Source organism: Mercenaria mercenaria, chromosome 1, assembly GCF_021730395.1.
Source record: "Mercenaria mercenaria strain notata chromosome 1, MADL_Memer_1, whole genome shotgun sequence".
Classification (NCBI taxonomy): Eukaryota; Metazoa; Mollusca; class Bivalvia; order Venerida; family Veneridae; genus Mercenaria; species Mercenaria mercenaria.
The window spans coordinates 31188662-31216134 of record NC_069361.1 but is presented as its reverse complement, the minus strand read 5'-3'; the positions used below and the strand labels follow the sequence as shown (position 1 = coordinate 31216134).

Here is a 27473-nt window from a genome sequence, read left to right as displayed (position 1 = left end):
GTTGGGTTGGGTCGCACCGACACATAGTTCAAATTTCTAAATTAACATAATCAAAATGCTGAATTTCATAATATATCTTATGTCGACATATCTACATATCTACATAATAACGAACTGTCAGAACAAAAAAAAAGGTGTAATACGTTAAAAATTACTTATAGCGGTCCAAATCGGTATTTCAAACACAGTTTCGTTGTCCTTTTGTTTACAATGCTTGTGCTTTCCAAGAAGTGTATTTGAAAAATGGCGTGTTTAAAATAATTGCAAGTGACGTCTAAGCTCTTCAATAAAGATGGGAAGTCATGTGTGGCACAACCAACCTGTGGCACATTCAACATCGTTCTCCCCTACTTATCTGATAAAACTAATAATCATCATTTCTTGTTCATTTCCTGAATGAAAAACACTTGTATTCAAGATAACCGTAGAAGAAATTGTCGATTTTTCTTTTAAAGTATCTTAGAAAAAAATTATTTATTTATTTATTTTGTTGGGTTTAACGTCGCAATGACACAATTATAGGTCATATGGCGACTTTCCAGCTTTGATGGTGGAGGAAGACCCCAGGTGCCCCTCCGTGCATTATTTCATCACGAGCGGGCACCTGGGTAGAACCACCGACCTTCCGTAAGCCAGCTGAATAGCTTCCTCACATGAAGAACTCAACGCCCCGAGTGAGGCTCGAACCCACATCAATGAGGAGCAAGTGACTTAGAAAAAAAAGACAGTTTTCACGTCGTAAGTGTTTCAGAAAACAAAATGATCCGCGCCATGAGAAAACCAACATAGTGGCTTTACGACCAGCAAGGATCCAGACCAGCTTGCGTATCTGTGTAGTCTGGTCAGGATCCATGCTGTTCGCTTTCAAAGCCTACTGCAATTAGAGAAACCATTATATATAGCAAATAGCTACATTTCTACAATAGAAAACAATTAAGATTTGTAAAAAATGTTACATGTATGTGAAATAATATAAGAATAAAATCAATGCCGATAACATTGCGTTATACTGAATTGGTCCACGCAGGTAATTTGGAACCCGTGGTATCGAGCGAAGACCACACTACGCCATCGGGCAATGTGTTTATTACATATGTAACTATTTTCACGATACGATCCTTTCTTAAGCTAACGTAAGCGCCCGAAAATATTGGCGAAGATTAATGAGTGCCAGGTAAACGCTTATGGACAACTAACAGAAAATTATTATACACGATATATAACTGTGAATGTAGCTCTACAAACACAGTGATTTCATATATTTAGTCAAGTTTATTTGATAACATTCGACATTAAAATTAATCCTTTAAAAGAGACTATTTACTTGGAATTTATCATAGTACACAGTTAGAGGTTTAGGTATCCTCCCCGGAAATTCCTTACAATAATGACAGTAAATGTTGCATTTTAGCTAAAGATAATGGCCTTTTTATGTAGACTCTTCCACGCGTTAGATACTACAAATGTATTCGATAAGACAGATCAGTGAAACAGACTACCTTTTATGTGGCATACTTCTGTAGATGCGCCATTTTATAGGGCGTACATCGCTAATTTTGCATAAAGCTCTCCTTAAACATGAGTTTACGCCAAGATATATATTTTTATTTGTAACTTGTTACATTATTCTCGCATTAAACAGATGAAAAGTCAACAGAATGATTTTAACAGACAGAAAATGAACCTGAAAGTGAACGTCCGAGTTTGAAACCGAATTCACATGTCAGTTTACTCGAATGTTTGAAGAAACTAGAGAATTACTGGCCAAAACCACATTACCATGGGGAGCGTGAATGATCTGCAGCTCGTACTGAATATATCGCTTCTTTAAACACGTTGAACTTCAATGAAAATAAGTAGTTTTTCGTAACTCACCATGCAGGATGTTGACAAAATCAACAGGAAATGCCGGTAATGGAGCATACAATATACCGTGTTTGTAGCGTACCCGCCGTAAATGCGGCGTATACGTTGGACACAGTGAATTGTAGGCCAGTTAAAATATGTATGAACTTAAGGTGGAAAGATAGAGCTGGTCCTGAATAAAAAAAAAAACAATTGTTAACAGATGTTTATAGATTGCATGCATTTAAAGCATTAGACTAGCTCCTAGACTACGATATATCCTTTTACTTTTTTATGATTGAATGTATAGTGAACTGACCCAGTCTATATCCTATGTCCAATATCATAGTCTGATAATTTTAACATTATTCCTCTGTGAAAATCTCAAAATAGACTGGCTTTTGTCTCTATGAAATTGAATTCAACAAAAAAGGGGGAAAATGTAGAATTATATTTATTATCAGTCTAGTGGCTAGTCTAGTAAAGCGTCTATGTGATATAAACGTGAAATAAGAATTCTTGACTTGTTTTGACATTTGTTGCGATTTTTTTTCATGTCATATTATGAGGGATCCCAAAACCCGAGGAGGACCCCAAGATTTAACAAGAGCTGTCACAGGAGACAGCACGCTCGACTATTTCGATGCTGGATAGTGAAACTGGGCTCACCTGAGGAAACTGGAGCTGTCACTGGAGTGTTTAATGACTCCAATGGTGGATGAAGATATTGAACAATAGCTTGAGTCTTTGTCAAAAATTTTAAGTAATAAGAGAGGTAAAAATAAAGTGTAGCAAAACACTATATAAGTACAAGAGGACCATGATGGCCCTGAATCGCTCACTTCTTCCCACATGACCCAGTTTTGAGTATGCTGTCGTTTTTTCTATTATTTGACATAGTGACCTAGTTTTTGAGCTCATGTGACCTGTTTTGAACTTGACCTAGATATTATCAAGATAAAAATTCTGACCAATTTTCATGAAGATCCATTGAAAAATATGGTCTCTAGAGAGGTCACAAGGTTTTTCTATTATTTGACCTATTGACCTAGTTTTTGAAGGTACGTGACCCTGATTTGAACTTGACCTAGATATCATCAAGGTGAACATTCTCACTAATTTTCATGAAGATCTCATGAAAAATATGGCCTAGAGGTCACAAGGTTTTTCTATTTTTATATCTACTGGCCTAGTTTTTGACCACACGTGACCCAGTTTCGAAACTGACCTAAATATCATCAAGGTGAACATTCAGATCAATTTTCATGAAGATCCATTGAAAAAAATGGCCTCTAGAGAGGTCACAAGATTTAAATAATTTTAGACCTACTGACCTAGTTTTTGACCGCAGTTGACCCAGTTTCAAACTTGACCTAGATATCATCAAGATGAACATTCAGACCAACTTTCATACAGATCCCATGAAGGTATGGCCTCTTGACCTACTGACCTAGTTTTTTAAGGCATGTGACCCAGTTTCAAAACTGACCTAGATATCATCAAGGTGAACATTCTGACCAATTTTTATGGAGATCCATACACAAGTATGGCCTCTAGAGAGGTCACAAGGTTTTTCTATTTTAAGACCTACTGACCTAGTTTTTGACCGCACATGACCCTTTTTCGAACTTGACCTAGATACCATCAAGGTGAACATTCTGACCAATTTTTATGGAGATCCATACACAAGTATGGCCTCTAGAGGGGTCACAAGGTTTTTCTATTTTTAGACCTACTGACCTAGTTTTTGACCGCACATGACCCTTTTTCGAACTTGACCTAGATATCATCAAGATGAACATTCAGACCAATTTTCATACAGATCCCATGAAAAATATGGCCTTTAGAGAGGTCACAAGGTTTTTCTATAATTTGACCTACTGACCTAATTTTTGAGGGCACGTGACCCATTTTTGAACTTGACCTAGATATCATCAAGATGAACCTTCTGACCAACTTTCATACAGATCCCATGAAAAATATGGCCTCTAGAGAGGTCACAAGGTTTTTCTTTTATTTGACCTAATGACCTAGATTTTGATGGCACGTGACCCACTTTCGAACCTGACCTAGATATCATAAAGGTGAACGTTCTGACCAATTTTCATGAAGATCTCATGAAATATATGGCCTCTAGAGAGGTCACAAGGTTTTTCTATTTTTAAACCTACTGACCTAGTTTTTCACCGCATGTGACCCAGTTTCGAACTTGACCTAGATATCATCAAGATGAACATTCAGACCAACTTTCATACAGATCCCATGAAAAATATGGCCTCTAGAGAGGTCACAAGGTTTTTCTATTTTTAGACCTACTGACCTAGTTTTTGATGGCACATGACCCAGTTTCGGACTTGACCTAGATAACATCAAGATGAACATTCAGACCAACTTTCATACAGATCCCATGAAAAATATGGCCTTTAGAGAGGTCACAAGGTTTTTCTATTATTTGACCTACTGACCTAGTTTTTGATGGCACGTGACCCAGTTTCAAACTTGACCAATATATCATCAAGGTGAAGTTCTGACCAATTTTCATGAAGATCTTTTGAAATATATGGCCTCTAGAGAGGTCACAAGGTTTTTCTATTTTTAGACCTACTGACCTAGTTTTTGATGGCATGTGACCCAGTTTCAAACTTGACCTAGACATCATCAAGGTGAACATCCTGACCATTTTTCATGAAGATCTTGTGAAAAATATGGCCTCTAGAGAGGTCACAAGGTTTTTCTATTTTTAGACCTACTGACCTAGTTTTTGAAGGCACGTGACCCAGTTTCGAACTTGACCTAGAATTTACCAAGATGAACATTCTGACCAACTTTCATAATGTTCCCATGAAAACTGTGACCTCTAGAGATGTCACAAGGAAAAGTTTACGCACACACGCACGGATGACGGACGCTGCGCGATCACAAAAGCTCACCTTGTCACTTTGTGACTGGTGAGCTAATAATTCTAAGCAAAAAGGGGGCATAATTCATAAAATATTGGTGCAAGAGTTAAGCACCTTGTGTCATATGATGTGGGTGCTGATCTGGAATAACTACTTCAAGTTTCAAATGCATTTCGTAAAAACTGAGATATAGTGAAAATGCATCAAAATTAACCTTAAATTCTAAGTAAAAGGGGCATAATTCATGAAAAATTGGTGCCAGAGTTATGCACCTTGTGTCATATGATGTGGGTGATAAGGTGGAACAACTATTATAAGTTTGAATCAAATCGATTTAGTAATAACTGAGATAGAGTGAAAGTGTATCAAAACTTTAACCTGAAATTCTAAGTAAAAAGGGGGAATAATTCATGAAATATTGGTGCAAGAGTTATGGCCCTTGTGTCATATGATGTGAGTGATGATGTTGAACAACTATTTTAAGTTTGAATCAAATCCATTTATTAATAACTGAGATATAGTGAAAGTGCATCAAAACTTTAACCTGAAATTCTAAGTAAAAGGGGGGATAACTCATTAAATATTAGTAACAGAGTTATGGGCCTTGTGTCATATGATGTGGGAGATGATGTGGAACAACTACTTTCAGTTTGAATCAAATCCATTTAGGAATAACTGAGATAGAGTGAAAGTGCATCAAAACTTTAACCTGAAATTCTAAGTAAAAAGGGGGGATAATTCATGAAATATTGGTGTGAGAGTTATGGCCCTTGTGCCATATGATGTGGGTGATGATGAGGAATAACTATTTTAAGTTTAAAGCAAATCCATCAAGTAATTACAGAGATAAGGAGAAAAAAGAGAAAGTGTAAACAAGAGGGCCATGATGGCCATATATCGCTCACCAGAGTTGATCTGGCCTAGTGACCTAGTTTTTGACCCCACATGAGCCAGGTTCGAAATTAACTTAGAGATCATCAAGACAAACATTCTGACCAAGTTTCATAAAGATTGAGTCACAACTATTGCCTTTAGAGTGTTCACAAACTTTTCCTTTGATTTGACCATGTGACCGTGTTTTTGACCCCAAATGACCCAGATTAAAACCTGACCTAGAGATCATCAAGACAAACATTCTGATAAAAATTATAAAGATTGGATCACAACTGTGACCTCTAGAGTGTTCACAAGGTTTGTTTTTTTATTTGACCATGTGACCTAGTTTTTGACCCTACATGACCCAGATTAATATTTACCCTAGAGATCATCAAGACAAACATTCTGACCAAAAATTATAAAGAGTGGATCACAACTGTGACCTAATGTTCACAAGCTTTTCCTATGATTTGACCCCGTCATCTAGTTTTTGAACCCACATGACCCAGATTCAAACTTGACCTATAGATTATCAAGACAAACATTCTGACTAATTCTCATGAGTTTCAAACTTAAATTGTGGTCTCTGGAGTGTTGACAAGATTTTCCTTTGATCTGGCCTAGTGACCTAATTTTTGATCCCACATGACCCAGTTTCAAAACTGACCTAGAAATCATAAAGACAAACATTCTGACCAAGTTTCATAAAGATTGAGTCGCAACTGTGGCCTCTAAAGTGTTCACAGGCTTTTACTTTGATTTGACCTTGTGACCTAGTTTTTGACCAAACATGACCCAGATTCAAACTTGTCCTAGAAATCATCAAGAAAAACATTCTGACCAAGTCTCATAAATATTGGGCCACAACTGTGGCTTCTGGAGTGTTCACAAGCGTTTCCTTTGATCTGGCCTACTGACCTAGTTTTTGACCCAACATGACCCAGTTTCAAACCTGACCTAGAGATTATCAAGACTAACATTCTGACCAAGTGTCATAAAGATTGGGTCAAAAAATGTGGCCTCTAGATTGTTCACAAGCTTTTCCTTTGATCTGGCCTACTGACCTAGTTTCTGAACCCACATGACCCAGTTTCAAACTTGACCTAGAGATCATCAAGACTAACATTCTGACCAAGTGTCATAAAGATTGGGTAAAGAATGTGGCCTCTAGATTGTTCACAAGCTTTTCCTTTGATCTGGCCTACTGACCTAGTTTCTGACCCCACATGACCCAGTTTCAAACTTGACCTAGAGATCATCAAGATTAACATTCTGACCGAGTTTTATAAAGATTGGGTTACAAATGCAGCCTCTAGAGTGTTCACAAGGCAATTGTTGATGGACGATGGACGCCGGACAATGACCAGTCACAATAGCTCACCTTGAGGCACTTCGTGCTCTGGTGAGCTAAAAAACTTTAACCAAGGTGGGGATGCGGAAGGACACCGACGCTGACGCTGGAGTGAGTAGGATAGCTCTCCATATACTTCGTTTAGTCGAGCTAAAATGTAGAGATTCCTTTGGGCAACCTGTTCAAAAGTAAGTTATATACAAATACATATTAGATGACATGTGATAAACTGTTGTCATAAAGTGAAGAATTATGGAACGACTTGCAAAACATGGCTTAAATATGCTATCTTTATTAATGATGTTAATAAAACATATATAGAACACCTGCCACCCGCATGTGACCTACTGGCACAATAATACAGTATCATGTATACGAATGATCATGAGTGAAATACCTGTCCGACAGCTGCCTTTACAGGACGTGTTGGAGTGCAATATGAGGAATTTAAAATCTTAACATAATTTTCTCCAAAGGTTTTCTCAGCCTGTCGCAATAATCGTGAAATTTGACCTAAGTTTCTTCCCATTTTGCAAAATTCAGAACATTTGACAGGCGATTCAATGGAGTGACTTCCCTTCGCGGAAGTGAATTTCAGGATTTCCCTTGCCTCGTTTTGATACCCCAGCAACGGGGATATCCCAAGACGCTAAGCACATGCGTGTTATTTACACAAGGCTCTTCGAATAAACAAACATGTTTACGTTAGGAAGATTAACCTTTTCAAAGGTAAAGATGACGGCGACGGCATAATTTTTTTCATTGATTGTTGACATTTAAGTCTTCTTGACCCACAGTTGTTTCAAGCTTTAATTCGTACTTAGTTCGATTCGTACCACATCCATTTCATGTACTGTAGGCCTGAATTCCTGAATATAAAGCGACCAACTTCACAAAGTGACTAATAAAGTGTTAAGTTTACTCAGAGAAAAAATTCCACAAAAAGAAGATAATATACACAGAGTCTATTGTCAGCTGTAAATTGACATTAAGGAAAAACAACAATTCCCATAAACTTGAACAGTAAAAGATGAAGCAGATAGAAATTATCAGTGTTTGTGCCAAATGTGAATTAAATAGTCTAATTCATTTTGCACTCACGTTAGTCAAAATATCTGTCTGAACATTTTGCTGCTAGGCATTGACTAGTCCAAATAATACAATGTTTTGGGACAGTTTGATAACCTTTGACTGTCGCTGTCCCATCACGTCCCGCATATTTCTGTTAAGAAATCCCCAATGAAATCTGGTGGGAATGTTTTCTGATAAAATGAATAAAAAGTAAGATGTATTTGTTATGACGTAGTAGTAACCTTCAGATTTGAAACTTTTATAGAAGTGTATTTTTTTATTTTCAAACATTTAGGCCTAATTTCAAGTGCTATTTTCATGCATGGCAGCTGGAAATTTACTGGCTTCATTGTCCATTAATAAAGACATTATTGTTTAAAATGTGTAAAAACCTAAAAAAAGTTACCTAAATTCAAAGTTTAAAAGTTAAGGCCTAGATTTAGAACTGTTTTCTTGTGCAGCTTTGTTTTTTATACAGATTCTATAGTACCTAATGGCAAAACGTTAAAAATGAAAAAAAAAAATATTTAAAGCAGACTGATAAATGTAAGTTGATTCTATTGTTTTTAAGTGATTTATAATGACATTGGCCATTACAGCATCAGATTTTTTGAAGCTTGTCTTGGTGTGCTTTTTCATCCAGCTCAAATGAAACATGGTTTACATCATGAACATCAAGTAAACATGTGCATATTTTTGGCAGTTTCTTATATCAGTTATTGAGTTTTTGAGTTATCCGTCTTTTTGAATAAATTATTTGAACTACATGTGTACATAGTGCACTTAACTCCTCATACATTGTCCATCCAGTTCAAATTAATCTTGGTATACAATATCAACACCAAGTGGATATGCACATATTCTTGGGACTTTCATGTACAATTAACTCTTCTGAAGTTAGTCCCATTTTGGACTTTATAATATTCTATCAAACTCTTACAGGGAGCATGTGATATACATTTGTTGACATCATTCTCCCGCAGAATGATAAAGAATGACAAAAATATTTACATTTATTTAAATGTTGTCAACTGCTTATAAATGATTAGCTCACCTGAGCACAAAGTGCTTTTGTTGAGGGTTAAGAATCGTTGGATGTCCATTGCCTGTCTGTTCATCATCCACAATTTTTTAAAGAACATCTTCTCCTAAACCACTTTGCCAATTTTAACCAAACATCACAGGAATGTTCCTTGGGTGTTAACCTTTTAGATCCTTTCAAACCTCATTATACATATAGGACTCTGGTTGCCAAGGCTAGCAAAAGGAAAATCTTTAAAAACTCTTCTCCTTAAGAATGTGTCTGCCACAGGCAGGACTACTTTTCCCTATCTGGCTATATTGAAATTTTGATAATCTTCTTTGCTAAAACTGATTTCACAGCAATGTTCCTGGTTTGAAAAACATGGCCTCCGGAGGGTTGGGCTAGTTTTCCAAATATGGCTAATTTGAAATATGAATTATCTCCTGTGAAACAGGTGGCTTGATTTCAAAATAAATTAACAGCAATGTTCTTTGGCTGACCCTCTACTAAATTACTGTATATCATTCTATTTCATGAAAAAATATCGCTGCCAAAAGGTTGGGCTAGTTTTCCCTATTTGGCTTTATAGAAAAAATTGAAAATCTTCCGTTCCCTGCTCGGACCTGCTGACACTGCTTGCTTGACTTAAAATAGTTGTGCAGTTATGTTACATGGGTGACCCTCTACTAAATTCCTTCAGATCATTCTGTTTCATTTAGAAATATGACTGCCAGGGTTAGTTTTCCTTAAAAGGAAATTAGGACAATTTTGAAAATCTTCTCTGCTGAAACTGATGGCCTGATTGAATTTAGAGGCATATGCTAGAGTCTCTATGAGATGGGCGAAAATTTTCCCAATAATAGAATTTCTTCAAACTTTGGATATTGAAGGACAATCATCTAAGAAACAAAGATATGCAATAAAAGTCATAGTATTGAATAAGAGTTATCCGCCCTTGAAAACTGCATTTTTGTGGAAATATTCTAGATAACAGCATGTCTGTTGGAAAGGTTGATAATCATAGAAAATATGTAGATATTAGACATTTTTGAGATGCCATCATCTTTTACATTAGTATCACAGTTATCAGTTTTTCATCAGCAATATCTAAAGTATTTGAATTACAGTAGGCAAAATTATAATGCATCAGATTTTATAATCACCTCTGACAATTTAATGGTTACTTAGAAACATGTATAATGAATGCTAACCAACAAAACACAAGAAACTTTTTTTTTAATTTTGAAACAACTATGGTTTGTAACTCATAGAATTAATTGACCAGTAAAACGTAATGTTAATTTAACTCAGGTCCATTACAAATTTAAAGATGGTTAACATGATTAGCATAATATTTTCCTGTACAAAATGTAAAGTTTTTTTTTTTAAAGAAGAACAACAATATACAAAGCCTCTTTTCACACAGAAAAAGATAAAACTTTGTTGTACAATATCGATTGTAATTTGATTAAGTTATATATTGATTTTGGGCTCTTACAAACCGGAATGATGCTATTAAATTACCCATGCATTTGAAAAGCCCCCATAAAACATTTTGTAACAATAACGTGGTCAATATTGCAAACTGCCTTATCTTTATGCGGATATTTTATCTTAATTGAAAATATTCTAGCAACAGGTGAGAGAGAAATAACGTCTAGAATAGACCAGTTAGAATTGACAGTAAATGAAAGGGATAATCTTTTATGAGTAAGTCATACCAAGGTTTGGAACTTATAAATTAGAATAAAACTACAAATATTGTTCAACATCTTTAGAAGTAAAGGATTTTTGCCACTGGTAAGTTTTTAATATTTGTTAAATATGTTTTTATGACTGTAACTATTGAAATTATAATATTTTTGGTTACTTATATTTACATACATTCTAGTAACCTCTTTGTAAATGTATTTCGACAGTTTTATCAGCTCGACTTATTTCAAAGAATAGTCTAGCTATTCTACTCACCCTTGCGCAAGCATCAAACCGTGGTTAAAGTTTTGCAAGCAAGTACATATGGCTATCATTTTTTTCTTTTTCTAGGTCAATTACAAACCTCACTGGGTCAAGTCCCATAACTCTGACATATATTTTGACTAAATTTAATGCCCCCTTTTGGACTTGGAAAATTCTAGTTGAAGTTTTACATGCCTTGTTACTATCTCCAAAACTAACGCATTGAATTGTAACTTCACTTGTCTTTGGGGTTATAAAACTAGGTGATAGCATCAAGTCCCATAACTCCGACATGCATTTGGGTCAAATTATGCCCCCTTTTGGACTTAGAAAACCCTGGTTAAAGTTTTGCATGCAAGTACATATAGCTATTACTTTAAGGCATATAGCTTTGAAACTTATTTTTTCTTTTCTAGGTCAATTAACAACCTCATGGGTCAAGTCCCATAACTTTGACATGTATTTTGGCCAAATTATACCCCATTTTGGACTTAGAAAATCCTGGTTAAAGTTTTGTGTGCAAGTTGCTATCTCAAACACTATTGCAGATATTGAATTGAAACTTCACATGTGTCTTTGGGGTTATAAAACTAGATGATAGTAGCATCAAATCCAATAACTCTAACATACATGTTGGCCAAATTATGCCCCCTTTTGGACTTAGAAAATACTGTGCTAGTGACTGTCTCCAAATTAATGCAGATATTGAATTGAAACTTCACATGTGTCTTTAGGGTTATAAAACTAGGTGATAGCATCAATTCCCATAACTCTGACATGCATTTTGGCCAAATTATGCCCCCTTTTGGACTTAGAAATTCCTGGTTAAAGTTTTGCTTGCTTTTACCATCTCCAAAACTAATGCAGCTATTTGATCTATGGACATTTTAACATTTAGGGTAATATTCCTTGTTCTGGGACAACAATTCGAATAGTCGAGCATTGGCTGTCTTACGGATGGCTCTTGTTAGTTTCATAATGTCAGAACTGCATAATGGGTGTCTTCTAAAGAAATTGAAAAAAAAAAGTTTTATTTATCCTTCAGTCATGCACAGCAGATGTTGCTTTTCCACTTGTGTCTGTGCAATTCGTAAAGAGGTTGCATCTGGTGTTCATTCAATGAAAAATACTTTTATACTTTTGTTGAAAGTCTATGATTATTTGCATTAATTTTCATAGTGGACTACCTGCAGATGATAAAACATCAAATTTAAAGATATCATGATTTTTAAAGAGACTAATGGAGCGCCTTTCAAGTTTGAATGGTGAATATAAATGTCATTTTAACAAATAACTGATTTTATAAGCGATATTTATGAATATAGGAAATCTCTAGTAATTTAAGAATATCAGTATCTAATAATTACCGTTAGAATCTAGGGTAAAACCAGTCATTCTCTAAATAAATCAATAATATCATTTTAGTTTATATCAGATATCAAACAATTTGTTTTGTAGTAATATTCAATATAAATTGAAAAAAATATTCCATACAAATTGAAGAATAGATGAAACATTTATTCACAGTGAAATATACAAAGTGTATTTGAATTTCATATTTGCGAACTTGTTCATTAAGTAGTTAAGATTGTTGTAAACGTTTACTTAAGGTGGCAAAGGCTTGAAAATAGAATCAGCGGGATCTACAAACTTAAGATTATGAAAGGCGTTTGTTTGCAGAAAATTCCATTTACTTAATGTTTCACCAGTTCAGCAATTCGATAGTAAGTGAGCAAATAAAACATTAATAAATATTTAAATGATTTAACAAGATATATATTTTAGAGGGTTTTTTTCCAGTGAGGGTGCTTTATCGTGCATTGGATAAATATATTAAAACTGCTTTATTTTCAAAAATTGAGATTTACAGAATTTTGTAAGTATTTAGCTGACTTATAAAAACATGAACATGCTTTGTACTATTACCGGCTCCCTAAATATTTTTTGAAAGACATGACAGTACACTATGTATTAAAAGGTCAAGACTGAATGGAGGGGTCACAGTGTTCGTCCACTGTTAGGGAAGACATTTATTATTAATGATTTGACAGAATATACTGTCCAAAATTTTTCATTTTCCAGCTCTTATTCATGTTGGCAAATAGCGGTATTCTTACTTCTAACAATATTTAGAGATAGAAAATAAAATCTGCCCTCTTCCCTCTCCCTTTTTAAGAAAAAATTGGATTCCTATTTAGCAATTTATTTGTAAAATGACAAAGAATTTTCTCTTATTGATAAATTGAAACAAAAGTTGTTTAAGATTAAGTTTGTGATTTTAATTTCCACTTTCAAAAGAATTTGTAAAACATTTTTCTCTGTTCAAACTTTAAAAAATGCTTTATAAAATTGAATACTCTACAGGACAGTTTAAAAAACTTGTATTAAATACTTACTAAAAATAAACTTTTGATCAATGACTTTGATCGTCATTCATGTAAGTTTAATCCCTTCTTTGTGTAGTAAGTTTTCATTCCTTTTCAAATAAGGTTACAAAATGTTTTTATTAATCAAGTGCACATCTATTTTCTGATCGATTATTTAGATATTTAATTTTATTTTAGGATAATATGTAAGATTTTCCTAAAACTTTTAAGATAAGACAGATTTTATTTTAAGTGACAAGACAGATAACAATACAACATAAGCTCTGAATGAGCTTTTTAACCCACACTTATTGTAATGCTATGCAGGGAAATGTCACTGCTAAGTATGCAAAGATTGGATGATTATTATTTTAAAAACACTGTATTTGATTGAGATTACTGAAGCCAAATGTGCAGACAGTGAACACCACTGAAAACAGGTTTGACAATTTATAATCAATAAGGTACTGTAAAATATTTCAAGCTATTTTATTAAAAGAGTATTAAAAATATTATTTTTTTATTTTTAATGAAATTTTATGTGAATAGCAGTTAAATGCTTTACAGCCAGGATAAAAATGCAATATCATGAAAATATATTTTAACAGTATAAATAAAGTATGTGGAGTTAGTAGTCATACATATTTAGTTTTTACTAATACTTTTGTTCTCATTTTTGTGCAGATGGATATATCAGCAACAAAGACTGGTCATAAAAGAAGTATTTGTTGCCATTCAGATACTATGTTTTGTAAAATTCAAATCCAAATATGATTAATCTTTTAAAAATTCTGTAAGGTACTATATTGCTATGACACGTAACAGTTGGTTTATTGATACTACAGGTCAGTATATACCATGATGATAATCAGTTGACACTATTGTTCCAATACAACCTGCATTATTAATGCGTTAAAACCTGTCAACCACACAGAAGTCATACCTTGCGTGAACATTTAATGTATTATGAATGGTCTTTGTAAAAAATTGATGTCTTTGGAAATGCTTAGTTATGAGAATGTTTCAACGCATAAATAATAAAAAATTTCTTCCTTTAGAATAGCTGGTGTATCTTACTTTACACAGTCTCTTTCAAGTTTACGTCACTTCTTAGTCTTGTTTCTGTATACGACATTTTCTCTGTTGGTTGCATACATAGTACTTTTGTTTGTTTTAAATCAAAATTGATATTTAAGTGTCGTGGAATTCGGTCTTAAGACAATTGTAAATGAATTGCAAATACCTTTAAGTCATTGAAAAAATTCTTTTATATAGTATTAAATGTCTCACAATAACCCTGCACATGTGGCAGCATCCAAAATAAATTGTATGGTAGTTTTATATCATATTTAGCAGGAGGTATATTTAGGTAAAATTTATAATTTTCTTTAAAAAAAAAAAAAAACTGTACTAAGTTCCTATTTCTAATATATTTAAAAAAGAAACAGCCGTTGCAAAAGCTCCTGGTTCTGGTGACAATTTCTTTTAAAGTTGACATTTTCATTGCAGATGACTGGTCTTTGCCTGTCTGAAGATGTCCACTGCCCTGCAGCCAAACACTCGTAGAAACATGAAGAAAGACAACAACAACCTCTCAGACAAGATGTCGTCTTCTCGACCGTCATCGGCTGGATCCGTCTCATCAAAGGCATCATCGTCGCAAAAAAGCAAGGAACATAAACAGAGAAATAAAGGACCATCAAAGGAAGAGATAATTAAAGCAAATACCGAACTGTGTAGGGAGGTGGAATCTCTAAATGAAGAAAACCAACTTCTTAAATCTACTGTTACTGCAGTGATTGATAAACTTATTGAAAACGCTAAGATAAAGGGTATTAAAGTTTCAAAGGTTATTGAAAACCCAAATGTTACTGAGATTCCAGCTGAAAGCCTTGTAGCATTGACAGAAAAGATGACTGCTGAATCTCGTAAAAGTGATACTATGGAATACAGGGTAGAAGAATTAGAAACTAGGATTACACATTTAAATACTGAATTAGCAAAGTTGTTACGGACTAGGGTAAATGTAGAAAATGGGCTAGATGAAATTCTAAATGACTGTGACAATGTTGATGAGATTAAAGTGAAAACAAAGGAACTTATCAGGGAAATAAGTAAGTATCTTATTCTAAAAGTATTTGACTTTGTGTATATCCAGATGTCTACAGTATCTACTCATGTTATTCCATTTCATTTAAGTTTACTTATTCCAAAAAAATAATTAAAACATACACAGCTGCATCAGTTAAGTAACTTTTAGGTTTATGAGACTTAGGTCACAAGTGTACCTTTATGTATATAAAACTAAAAATTGCAGACTGCATTTTCATTGTGCTATAATATTCAAGTTAAGTGAGTTAAGTCTGCATGTTTACCTTTAGGTGTTTTCACTATGCTTTTTAAGTTCAGGCTTTAAGTGAAAGCAGTTCACAAGTTGAAAGAATATTATGACATACTGTAGCAAAAGAATTGAACCTAATTATGAAAACTGTCGTATAAAGTCTGTATTTCTTTAGTACTAGTTAATAGATATACTTAATTAGTATTTTGCAAATGGTATATTATTTTCATTTAACCTTTAGCCTGCTGGCGGCAAGTGATGCTGCCTTTGTAACTAGTGCAGACCAGGATCAGCTTGCACATCTGTGCAGGTTGATCATGGTCTGCACTAGCTGTTCGCTATTCAATCAGTAAATTTTCAGCGAACATGCCTTCGAATAATAAATGGTACTACCCAAATTGAATGATAGAACAGTCCATTTTAAATATTTAGTAGGGTAAAGGTTTATAACTCTTTATGTTCCTTTGCAGAGGGAAATAGCCTTTTCACATTTCTTGACTCACTGCCGTTTGAACCTGTTCATCTGAGTACGGATACCAGTCCAAGATTATCAATTTCTTCTCTGACACCAGAAAGTCATTCTACGCCGAGAACCAGTATACCAAAACCTGTAACTGTGGTGCTAAAAAAGGAAAACCTGGATCTCAGACCGGTAATCTTTTGAAAAATTCATTGCCGATATTTGCTAGCCTGGCTCCCTGGCTGCATGTTTTTTTTTTTTATATAAATACTGCAAGCAAAATAAGAAAATCTTAAGCCTCTAAAATAGCACATTTTTATCTGATGGCTGAACCATACAGCCTGGTGAAAGTTGGCCAGTGTAACCCTAGATTACCCCTGTAACTGTTAACTACTGAGAACCCTATCAATTGTAAGGCAATTAACTATCCTACCTAATGACAAGTTCTCCTTACCAATTTGATAAGGGCCATTTGAGAAAACATCCAAGATGTTATTTTCTGGAAAAGTATAATATTGAGCCCATTCATGATGTAAGTGTGAAAATATTGTATGTGGATAATTACTTGAAATTAACATAAACTCAGGATCTTTTTTTATGAATTAAAGGTTTTATTAATTGTTAATTATGGAAACTCCACCTAAAGAAAGTGTTATGGTAAAATTAACACTTACATCAAAAAAAAAATTCAAATGTATTCTATGTGCAGAAATGAAAGAAAATGGAAAAGAAAAACAGCGCTTCCTCATGGTCAAGAAAAAACTAGACTTGTGGTACATAATTGAGCAAGTTTGGGTATTAATATTTCGGAAGATGAGTACAGCGAAATTTGCTGTAGAAATTGCGCTAATGACTAGACTACGTGAGACTCGCGCGTTGCATATCCTATTTTTTTTTTTTAAATGTACATTTATATGGGGCATACATTGGAAAATTGTGAAAATATTATAATAAACAAATAATTAAAATAGCAAGAGTTGTCCGTAAGACAGCCAATGCTCGACAATTTAAAGTATTGTCCCAGAAGCAGGAAAATGTTACCCTTAATGTTAAAATATATTTAGTCCAGTATCTGCATTAGTTTTTGAGATAGTAACTTGCATGCAAAACTTTAACCAGAAGTTTTATGTTCAAAAGGGGACATAATTTTACCAAAATGCATGTCAAAGTTATTGGACGTGATGCAATGAACTAGTTTTATAACCCCCAAGGCACATGTGAAGTTTAAATTTAATACAGTGAAACACCGCGCGCTCGAGCATCGATGACTCGAGCACCCGGGCTCGCTCGAGCAATTCATGTGGTCCCGGCCGATTTCCTTCTATTTTCTATGTGAAATTACCATGGCTGGGTCGAGCATCGATAACTCGATCGCTCAAGCATGACACCTTGTCCCTGTGTGTTAATTTACTCTTTGTTTCTTATTGCAAACTCGAGCACAGGTGTCAGAATGTTCGGAGCCAGGGGCAATAAAAATGTAAATGTAGAAACAACCTGCTGGAGTTACTTCCCTCTTAATGACTAAACATATATATGTAAATAAGAACAAACATAGGGACGGGAGCCAGTCTAGATATTTGCATGAATGCAACAAATTAACATGTCTTTTAACACAACATGAAATTTTTAGCCAGTACCTTTTAGATTACTGAAATTGTTAAAGACCTGCTAAGTTAGTGAGCGGACTGTTGTCAGCTTTCACAATTTTGAGTAATTCAGGGGCCATCCTTTCATAGAGACTAAATGGATTCAGTTGGTTATCGAACTTGGCTGAGATATGCTCATGTACATTATAGCAAAGTTTGGTGAACATTGGGCACCGTGTAAAATATGGAGTGGAGTCATGGAGCGGAGTGGTGGAGTGGAGTCTGGAGTCGATTTTGGAGTCAATTTTGGAGTCAAATTTGGAGTGGAGTCTTTTTTTGGAGTCAATTTTGGAGTCTAATTTAGAGTCAGTTTTGGAGTCAAAATTTAATAAAACCTAAAAATTCATTAAAAGATCCTACGTTTATATGTCACCTCTAAATAATTATCCCAATAAAATTTAATATTTCACACTTACATTTACTAGTAGATCTAAACTGTTGAATCATGAATGGGCTCAATATCATACTGCTCTAGAAATAACAATAACAGTTACTTATGGTTTGTTTTTTTCAAATGACCCTTATCAGATTGGTAAGAATAACTTGCCATTACATTGGATAGTTAATTACAACAAATCACTCTCTACTACTTTATGACAGATTTCTACATAATTCTGCTGGAGAAGGTACTGGTACAGCACCTCAGCATCTCATTTTTATCAGGACTTGACTCCTAGTTCCTTCATTGTTTGTTATTTATGATGTTGGGCCAGATATTGCCTGAAGATTACTCAGAGAGAATTGATAAACATTTCTAACTTGAACTGTGAATTAATGATAAAGTATTGTTATAAGATTTTAAAATGAATCCGGAAAATGAAAACAAGAAAAAAAAACTTAGGTAATTAAATGTTTACTATCTACTACAAAGGGCATAATATAATAAGACACATAATAAGACATGATAATACTTGATAAAATTAATGAAGGATAGAATACTGTGTGTTATGAATATGTTTATAATAGACAATAATACAATTCACAAAAAAAAATAAATACATTTGCATTAGTCTGGTTCTTGATTCGTCTGCTCATTCCATACAAAATTTGCTTTCAAACCATATTCGAGTAAGACAAATTGTTAAAAATCTATATGAATTCTGATCAACTTCATGCCTGTGCAAGCCATTCTCGCATACAAGAGCTCTACCACCGTTCTCTGGTACCATGTCGAACATCAGATGAATGAGAATAGTGCAGGCTGATCTAGTTCGATGCAAATGCAGTAAACTATGTAGGTTTTCTCATGGTGTGGCTCAACTATGAATAAAGACAAAACATCTGCATTTTTTAAGATTTGCATTTTGTAAATTTTAAGTTCAGACTGTTAAGTAGTAAACAGGTAAATAGGTCTGCCATGACCAGCCATGGTCTTTGCTAGTCAAAATTCAAAATTTATAATGATACCTATATTAAATAACGAATGGCGTATTGACAAAAATAACAAGGTCAGAATTTATAAATATCCATGTTACTTTTGAGTCAGCTATAAAGATAGCAGGCAAGTAGCCAGGACCTTATTCATAGTACGCAGTGGTGGTGTTGGGGGTACGGGGGTATCCTCCCCCAAGAATTTTTTAAAATGAGAACAGCAAATGGTGCATTTTGGGTATATTTGAAGTAAATACAGTGAACGTAAACCTTGTTCTTTTTTGTTTGTTTTGTTTTTAATAAATTTCATACAAAATGTATTATTTTAGCATACCTACACCCATGTGAAAGAGACATTTTTATTACAGATATTTTTCAGTACATACAGTAGGATCGAGCCAATATGCACCCTAAAACAGAGCAATTCTATACAAACTGACCAATCATTTGAACAAATAAATGGTCCAATCTCTAAAAACATTGGTTTAAAGAATGCAGGCTTTTGTTGTAACTTTAAAATAAATCAGCAAAGACATATTGAGGGGCGATATCGAAAAAATGTTCTAAGTGTTAATTTAGAATTATTACTATTACGTTCCCTTTCACGTTAAGCCTGCATTAACCCTCGTTGTTTTCAGTAGTTTGAAAATTTCTATGCATTATTTAATGGTTTGCTCAGATTTCTACAGACGTTTTTATGAAAACAATGCTAAAGACCGAACAAGATTTGTAGAGAGGCTGATATCTTTGAATTCTTTCTTCGTGAAATAAATGCTACTTGAAATTATTATATCCAAAGTGTTTCTGGGACTTTAATACCCTTGGTAAACCATAATATTACCAGTAATGAATGACCAGTGTCATAAAACACAGACTCTAACAGAAATTTTATAACCAGGAAAGCCGTGATGAAAACAGTTATAACCAGTGTTGTTGTTTTTTTTTCTTCGACCTTAAAATCAAGGAATTCCATTCCTAAATTCACCACAAAAATGATAATAATAATTAATATAGACCAAACACTTCAGTAACATTAAGCATCAATGAGACTCTACTCACAAAATCCCTTAACATTAAAAAATCCTGCTTGAGAGGCCGCATAAAATCAGAGACCATTTGTCTTAAGACCCATTTTATCAATCAAGACTGTTTCAATAAGAGACAATTACATATATTTAGTGACTCCAGGCCTGAGAGAAATCACCCCCATGCCTCCAATCCAAAAATGGCTCCAAAAAAGACTCTACTCCAAATTTGACTCCAAAAAAAGACTCCACTTCAAATTTGACTCCAAAGCTGACTCCAAAATCGACTCCAAATTTGACTCCAAAAAAGACTCCACCACAAAATCTACTCCAAATTTGACTCCAAAAAAGACTCCACTCCAAAATCGACTCCAAATTTGACTCCAAAAAAGACTCCACTCCAAAATTGACTCCAAAATCGACTCCAGACTCCACTCCATTCCACTCCACGACTCCACTCCATATTTTACACGGTGCCTGAACATTGGATAAGAAAGTTCTGCTCAGGTTAGAGAACAAACACTGTCAGTTTTCACGATTTTGAGTAAGGCAAGGGTCATATCTCCATAGGGACTTAATGGATTCAGCTGATTATCAAATATGGCTGAGGTATTATGCTCATAAACATTGTGGCAAAGTTTGGTGAATATTGAATTAGAACTGCTCAAGTTAGAGAGCAGACAGTGTTAGTTTCCACAATCTTTATTAATTCAAGAACTATAACTCCAGAGAGACATGGAGGATCAGCTGGTTATCAGATTTGCTGAGATATTATGCCCATAAACATTCTGATCAAATAGTAAACATTGGATAAGAACTACTCAAGTTAAAGAGTATACAATTTTTGTTGATGTTGCCACAGATGTTCCCATAATACTGGTATATCCCATTTTCTTGGGTATATAAAAAGTATCAAAGAGTGGTCAGAAGTAGATGGTATCTCCTTAGTATCGCATTCGGCAGCCTCAGGTTTGAGTGCCTGTTTGGCCTCATATCTTTCTCACCCAAGTTGCAGATGAGACTTTGAATTGAGTGCTAGCCTTAATGCATATTTTCTTTACACTAGTCATCTGTATGAATGAGTCATTAACACATTTTCTTGGTAGATCATAGACAGCTGATTTTTCATTTTGGAAAAGTTTACCTGTTTGTAGTTCTAGTATATCCCTTTGGTTAGATTATTTACATTTATAATCATTTTTTCTTATGTCTGTTTCAGCCAGTAAAGAAGTTTGATGGGAACACACCGATAAAAGACATGCATAAAGATTTACGTCAGTATGTAGAACAACAGCTCAGTCTCCCTAAAGGAAATGGTAAGGTTTAAAACTGTCTCTTTGTAGTTCAACTATCAACTGTCAGTATGTTAAATGAACATTATATCAATTTTTGTTCAATTTTAAAAATGACTAGTTCTTCAGAAGAAGGCACCTGAGTGCGAGCAGACAAAGTCTTACTGTAATGTAAGAGTAATTGTTAACCTTGAAACATGCAGTATCTCGAAAGAATAGATGTGAGCCATGCCATGAGAAAACCAACATAGTGGGTTTGCGACCAGCATGGATCCAGACCAGCCTGCGCATCCGCGCAGTCTGGTCAGGCTCCATGCTGTTCGCTTTTAAAGCCTATTGGAATTGGAGAAACTGTTAGCGAACAGGATGGATCCTGACCAGACTGCGCGGATGCGCAGGCTGGTCTGGATCCATGCTGGTCGCACACCCACTATGTTGGTTTTCCCATGGCACGGCTCATGTGACAAATGGCTGTAACAGTTAATCTTTAAAACCACAGGGGTTACTCTCACAGTCACATAGTTGGTAGTCTTCTACTGTCATTGCAGGTAAAAATTTTAAAAAGGCAAGAGCTGTTCATAAGCACATTTGACTATTTAAAAGACAGTGGTAATGATACAGATACATATTTAGTTGCAAACTTTGACTATATTCATACATACAAAAAGTTCATCTTACTTGGGTTATGGATGTGAGTTTGATGACCAGGAAACCTTACATAAAGTTTCAGTTCAGTATGTACAAATTTGTTACTGAGATATTCCTTTATGATTTGTTACTTGTGAAACTACTACTAGATTTTCTTCTGAGTAGAAAAAGGCCCATATTTCAACCTAGAATTATCTAAATTGGGTTGGTGTTATGTAGGTTTAATAACTAGGTTGCTCTGTGTGAAGTTTCAATTCAATGTATATATCTGTTACTGAGGTACAGCTTGATAGCTAGTTGCATGCAAAACTTTAACCTAATTGACAAAAAGGGCCATAATTTACATTAAATTCAACTAGGAGTTATCTACATTTTTTATCTTAGATAATTTTTATTTAAGAAGGTCCGATGACTAGGAAGCTTTAGTACAGTTTCAAGACAATACATGCTGTGGCTACTGTGATACAGCCTTGCACACAAAATTTTTACAAAGGTGTAATGGAGATGTTTGGGTGAGAAGAATAGCTATCACTAGTCTTCTAAGTTCTAATAATCAAGCTAAAATTTCAAGGGAATTAAAAGCTGTGACCATTATTAAGAGGCAAAATCAATTCATTTCCTTTTTTGATAATATGAGCCGTGCCATGAGAAAACCAACATAGTGGGTTTGCGACCAGCATGGATCCAGACCAGCCTGCGCATCCGCGCAGTCTGGTCAGGCTCCATGCTGTTCGCTTTTAAAGCCTATTGGAATTGGAGAAACTGTTAGCGAACAGCATGGATTCTGACCAGACTGCGCGGATGCGCAGGCTGGTCTGGATCCATGCTGGTCGCAAACCCACTATGTTGGTTTTCCCATGGCACGGCTCATATATAAAATGTCTTGTAGTAGTGACTGTCATTAAATTTGTACAATGTTTCAGGTGCTGACTGGAGATTGATGGGAGAAAGACTAGGAATTCCTCAAGAGACAATAAATCAGTGGAAACGTTGGAAGCTAGAGCAACCCATGCACTATGTGTTACAGGCTTGGAGTGCGAGCCCCGGTGCTACAGTCAGACTGCTACATAGACACTTGGTGTCACCTCAGATGAGATCTACTTTACTGGCTAAAAGGATCAGTGATTTCTACCAGGTGGATTAACAACAGAAGCTAAATTAAGTCTTAGCTTCAAGTCCTGTGATATCTTATTGAAGCTGTGATACTTTTCATTCTGTAATGTGGTATCAGTTTGGATACTCCTAACAGCAGTAGTTACCAAAAAAACAAACTTAATACAATGACTGAAAACTCTAATGGATCTTTAATAAGTAATCTCATACTTGTATTCATTTATATTATATATTGTATGATTGTTCTTGAATGAGACAAAAAAAAATTACGAATACTAGTAGATAGTAAAAGCACCAGAATTAGTGTATTGAGTCAAATGAACACAGGACTTCTGGTCAATAATTTTGATCCGGATAACGGTGCTGGTCTGATTAGTTTATGAAACTTATAATTTGGGAACGGTCATAATATGAGCCGCACCATGAGAAAACCAGCATAGTGCGTTTGCAATTAGCATGGATCCAGACCAGCCTGCACATTCGCGCAGTCTGGTCAGGATCAGTGCTGTTGGCTAATGGTTTTTCTAGTTGCAATAGGCTTTGAAAGCAAACAGCATGGATCCTGACCAGACTGAGCAGATGCGCAGGCTGGTCTGGATCCATGCTGGTCGCAAATGCACTATGTTGGTTTTCTCATGGTACAGCTCATATATTTATGACATCAACTTTAAAAACAAGCCTCCAGTTTCTGATTGGCTTTTTTTTGAGCACAAGGTTGAAATTGACCAGTGGCAAGGTGCATTCAACACACGTTTTCACAAAACATTGAGATAGCCTAGCAAACCAGATTATATTTTTGAGTTTTGGGATAATTGTTGACTGCTAAATTTTGATTTGCTGTTTTCAGCAATGGGTAGTTAATATATTAAGATTTATTAAGGAAACAACTATATACATGTGTTTCCTATATTAATATAATTCTTGCATGAGGGTACAACTTGACATGTTCCATGCCAAAGACAGCTTAGGGTAATTTCATTATGTTTATATGTTGCTTTAATGTTTACTAAGATGGAGGAATTCAACAAGAAATAAATTCAAAATTAAGTTATTTAAAAATGGCTGAAAATTGTATAGGAAAGCACCCCATAAAAATGATCTTTGAGACACATACAAAATGTTTTAGAGATATTTATAAAGTAAAAAAAGTTCATTTGGGATGTTCAGAGTGATAGAAAATTCATAGTCTTTAAATAAAAACCTCTGCTATGAATTACATTGTCAATCTTCAATAATTTGTGGTCAATTTTCAGTTACAACGTTGTTGCACCAAGTTGATATGTAAAATTTCTGCACAGTTCAGTGCAACATAGTCACAATGGACAGACCTACAAATATCTCCTTTAATTAATAAATTTTTCACATAATAATATTATTTGCCTACAATCTTTTGTCTGATACAAATTATTTAAAGAAGATTATTCCTTGGTAATTCATGTGAATATAAGGATGTTTATTGCTTCCCCTGTAAAATTTTCACCATGTTGCACTAGGCGTAAAAAAAAATTGTTTGTTTCCGGTATCCCAACCTTCCCTTAATTTTTGGCCCAACCCTAAATGTTTTTATGGCGTTGGAGAATATTTTTTTCAACTTTTTAACAAAAAGTTGCAAAACTTCTCTTTTTATGCTTTAAACATGGTCAATGGTGTTAGAAATAAACTTACTGATGCTCTAAAGGCATAACCCCCTAATTGTTTTCATTTTTGACATAAAAATAATTTCCGAAAGGTACATAAAAATAAAAATAATTAATTTCCGAAGTCTCACTTAGTAAAAAAAAATTCCAAAAAAAAAAATTTCCGACCTACATACCCTAATATTTTTTAGCATGTTACCGGAAACAAAGAATTTTCTTTTTAGGCCCTATGCCATTTAATGTAATTTTAGTATCATCATCAAACACATTTGTACTAAGAACTGAGAAAAAGAAACAGGTAACAGATTACTGTTGTGCTGACCAGAGATTACTACCTTTGAACACAGATCAGGTTATTTACCAAATGTTTATTTTGAACCTTCCTAATTAAATATGCACGTATCTTTTTCCTGAAAATTAAAATGCACTGGTAGTAATTAAGACCTTAACATTATATAAATATTGCATTCCTGAGAGGGTGATATGAAAAATGTTCACCGCGAGATATATGAATATTGACCGAGGCGCCAGCGGAGGTCTTTATTCATATTTCGAGGGGTGAACATTTTTCATATCACCCTCTCAGGAATGCAATATATATTTTATTATACCGAAAGATTATAAGGGTTAAGGCATTTACTGGAAAATCAACATAAAAATTTATTTAACATTAAAAAGTAATTACTAACCAAATAATGAAGACAGAATTAAAGAGTCTTTACTTGTTAGCACTCACAATTTGTGGCGCCTTTGCTATGTAATAAGACTTTTTTGATAGATTTAGTCGAGACATTTACATATCGCTGAGCCCTTTATTTATTCTAATATTTCAACATTGCGTCAATCAGTAGCATTCGAAAAACGGCGATAACTTTCTTTTTTCTAAACGAAACATTTAAGTGTGAGCACTCATTTCCTTGTTAGATCATTTCCAAACTTACTGTGGCAGTTTCGATTCAATATCTGATGAAAAATTGTTTTTTAGAAATATTTTGCACGTAGCACGTAAAAAAAGAAAATTCGGCCATGTTCGCACATGCAAGAGCACTAGAAAAGGGTAATTTAATCCTAAGGTATAATTATATAAGCGTCTCGTCTGAAAATTTATCGACTCAGTCTTTTAATCAATGCGAAAGTATCAATCTCTCAACGGGTGATATGAAAAAATAATATCACATGCGCAGAAAAACAAAATAACGCTGCTGCGCATGTGATATGAAATTAAGGATCATATCACCTGCGCAGAAATTGAAAATAACGATTTTGCGCATGTGATATAAAATCACTGGGGAATATGATATATTATTCAAGTTAAACTAATGGGAAATTTGCATTGGACATTTATGTGAGGTATAATAATGTGTTTTATTGAATTTATCATTTATTGTCACTATGTTTTCTTGAAATTTCAGTTAATATTTACGACTTTGTTAAAACAGTTAACTCAGTACTTTTTTCACCAGATCTAATAATAAATATTGTTCACAGGTTTCTACCTCAGAGAAGTAATAACTGCCTTTGGTGCATACATTACTATAATAATTACTAACCATTAACCAATTCATATATTCCGATTTCTTATATATCTACTTTTTTGAATAACTAACCATCACTTCTCCCAAAGTGGCTACTGAAATCATGATCTTTCTGATTAATTATGCATGCAAAATGCATAAAGTTGTGTTGAAACCATTAAAATGCATGAAATTAACAGAAAATTTGTTTGTGTAACATATAAGATAATTTTTTTGATCATGTGAACCAGATTACATTTTCACATTTGCTGCTCATGAAAAAATTGCATTTGATGTTTAAAGATATTTCAATCTTACACTGAAAGAAACAAATGAGCCACACCATGAGAAAACCAACATAGTGCGTTTGTGACCAGCATGGATCCAGACCAGCCTGCACATTCGCGCAGTCTGTTCAGGATCCATGCTGTTTGCGTTCAAAATCTATTGCAATTAGAGAAACCGTTAAAGAACAGCATGGATCCAGACCAGACTGTGCGGATGCGCAGGCTGGTCTGGATCCATGCTGGTCACAAATGCACTATGTTGGTTTTCTCATGGCGCGGCTCAAATATCCTTTATCTACCTGTTGAATATGTGCCTTACAGTTTTTGCTAGTTTCTCTGATACAACTAGAATAAGATTTGCATTTCTGCATATCACATGTACTTTTCGAAATTGATCAGAATTCGTGCTTCATTAGTTAAAAGTATTGTGATAGCAGATCTCTTAGGTAATTTACATAGCAAATAATGATTAAAGTATGTTCTGTTTGAGAATATTTAGGGTGTACCAAACACAGATTCATTCCACTGTATGTATGTTGCCGTTTATATGGGTTTTTTTACTGAACTATCTTGTGTTCTTGTAAATACTGAACCATGTAACTTACATTCATAATGGTGTTATTAACAAACAGTATTATATTGTTATACACATATATAGTATATGCAATAACTTAGATGAATTTTACATTTCTAACCATATTTGTGCATTTATGTTATTTTTGATATTCAAAACAAGTTTATAAAACAAAG

The 27473-nt window shown here is 34.4% G+C and overlaps 2 protein-coding genes across 5 annotated transcripts in view; one reads left to right on the top strand and one right to left on the bottom strand.

Annotated features, from left to right (window-relative positions):
• The window catches only part of LOC128557026 (molybdenum cofactor biosynthesis protein 1-like), a 23978-nt gene extending 16396 nt beyond the window's left edge, over window positions 1-7582 (bottom strand). Inside the window, exon 1 of the mRNA XM_053543472.1 lies at window positions 7370-7582. Within this exon, the coding sequence (XP_053399447.1) occupies window positions 7370-7501 (132 nt within the window). The 5' untranslated portion in view covers window positions 7502-7582. The remainder of the gene's footprint in view (window positions 1-7369) is intronic.
• LOC128557027 (uncharacterized) lies at window positions 7578-27473 on the top strand. Of its 4 annotated transcripts, none has more exons than XM_053543475.1 (5): window positions 7578-7701; window positions 14899-15503; window positions 16201-16382; window positions 21452-21548; window positions 23096-27473. In XM_053543475.1, exons 2-5 carry the CDS (start codon window positions 14924-14926, stop codon window positions 23314-23316), a joined length of 1080 nt encoding a protein of 359 aa, XP_053399450.1. In that variant the 5' UTR covers window positions 7578-7701; window positions 14899-14923; the 3' UTR covers window positions 23317-27473. The 4 variants fall into 4 exon arrangements, with proteins under 4 accessions (XP_053399450.1, XP_053399467.1, XP_053399461.1 ...); XM_053543492.1 differs by lacking the exon at window positions 7578-7701 and adding an exon at window positions 10665-10777; XM_053543486.1 differs by lacking the exon at window positions 7578-7701 and adding an exon at window positions 10732-10867.

What these genes read in the sequence shown, in the direction of transcription:
- LOC128557027 (XM_053543475.1), top strand. Translation starts at nt 14,924, where the DNA reads ATGTCCACTGCCCTGCAGCCAAACACTCGTAGAAACATGAAGAAAGAC. An exon ending in AAAACCTGGATCTCAGACCG is followed by an intron (nt 16,383 to 21,451) that starts GTAATCTTTTGA and finishes TGTCTGTTTCAG; the next exon opens with CCAGTAAAGAAGTTTGATGG. An exon ending in CAGTCTCCCTAAAGGAAATG is followed by an intron (nt 21,549 to 23,095) that starts GTAAGGTTTAAA and finishes ACAATGTTTCAG; the next exon opens with GTGCTGACTGGAGATTGATG.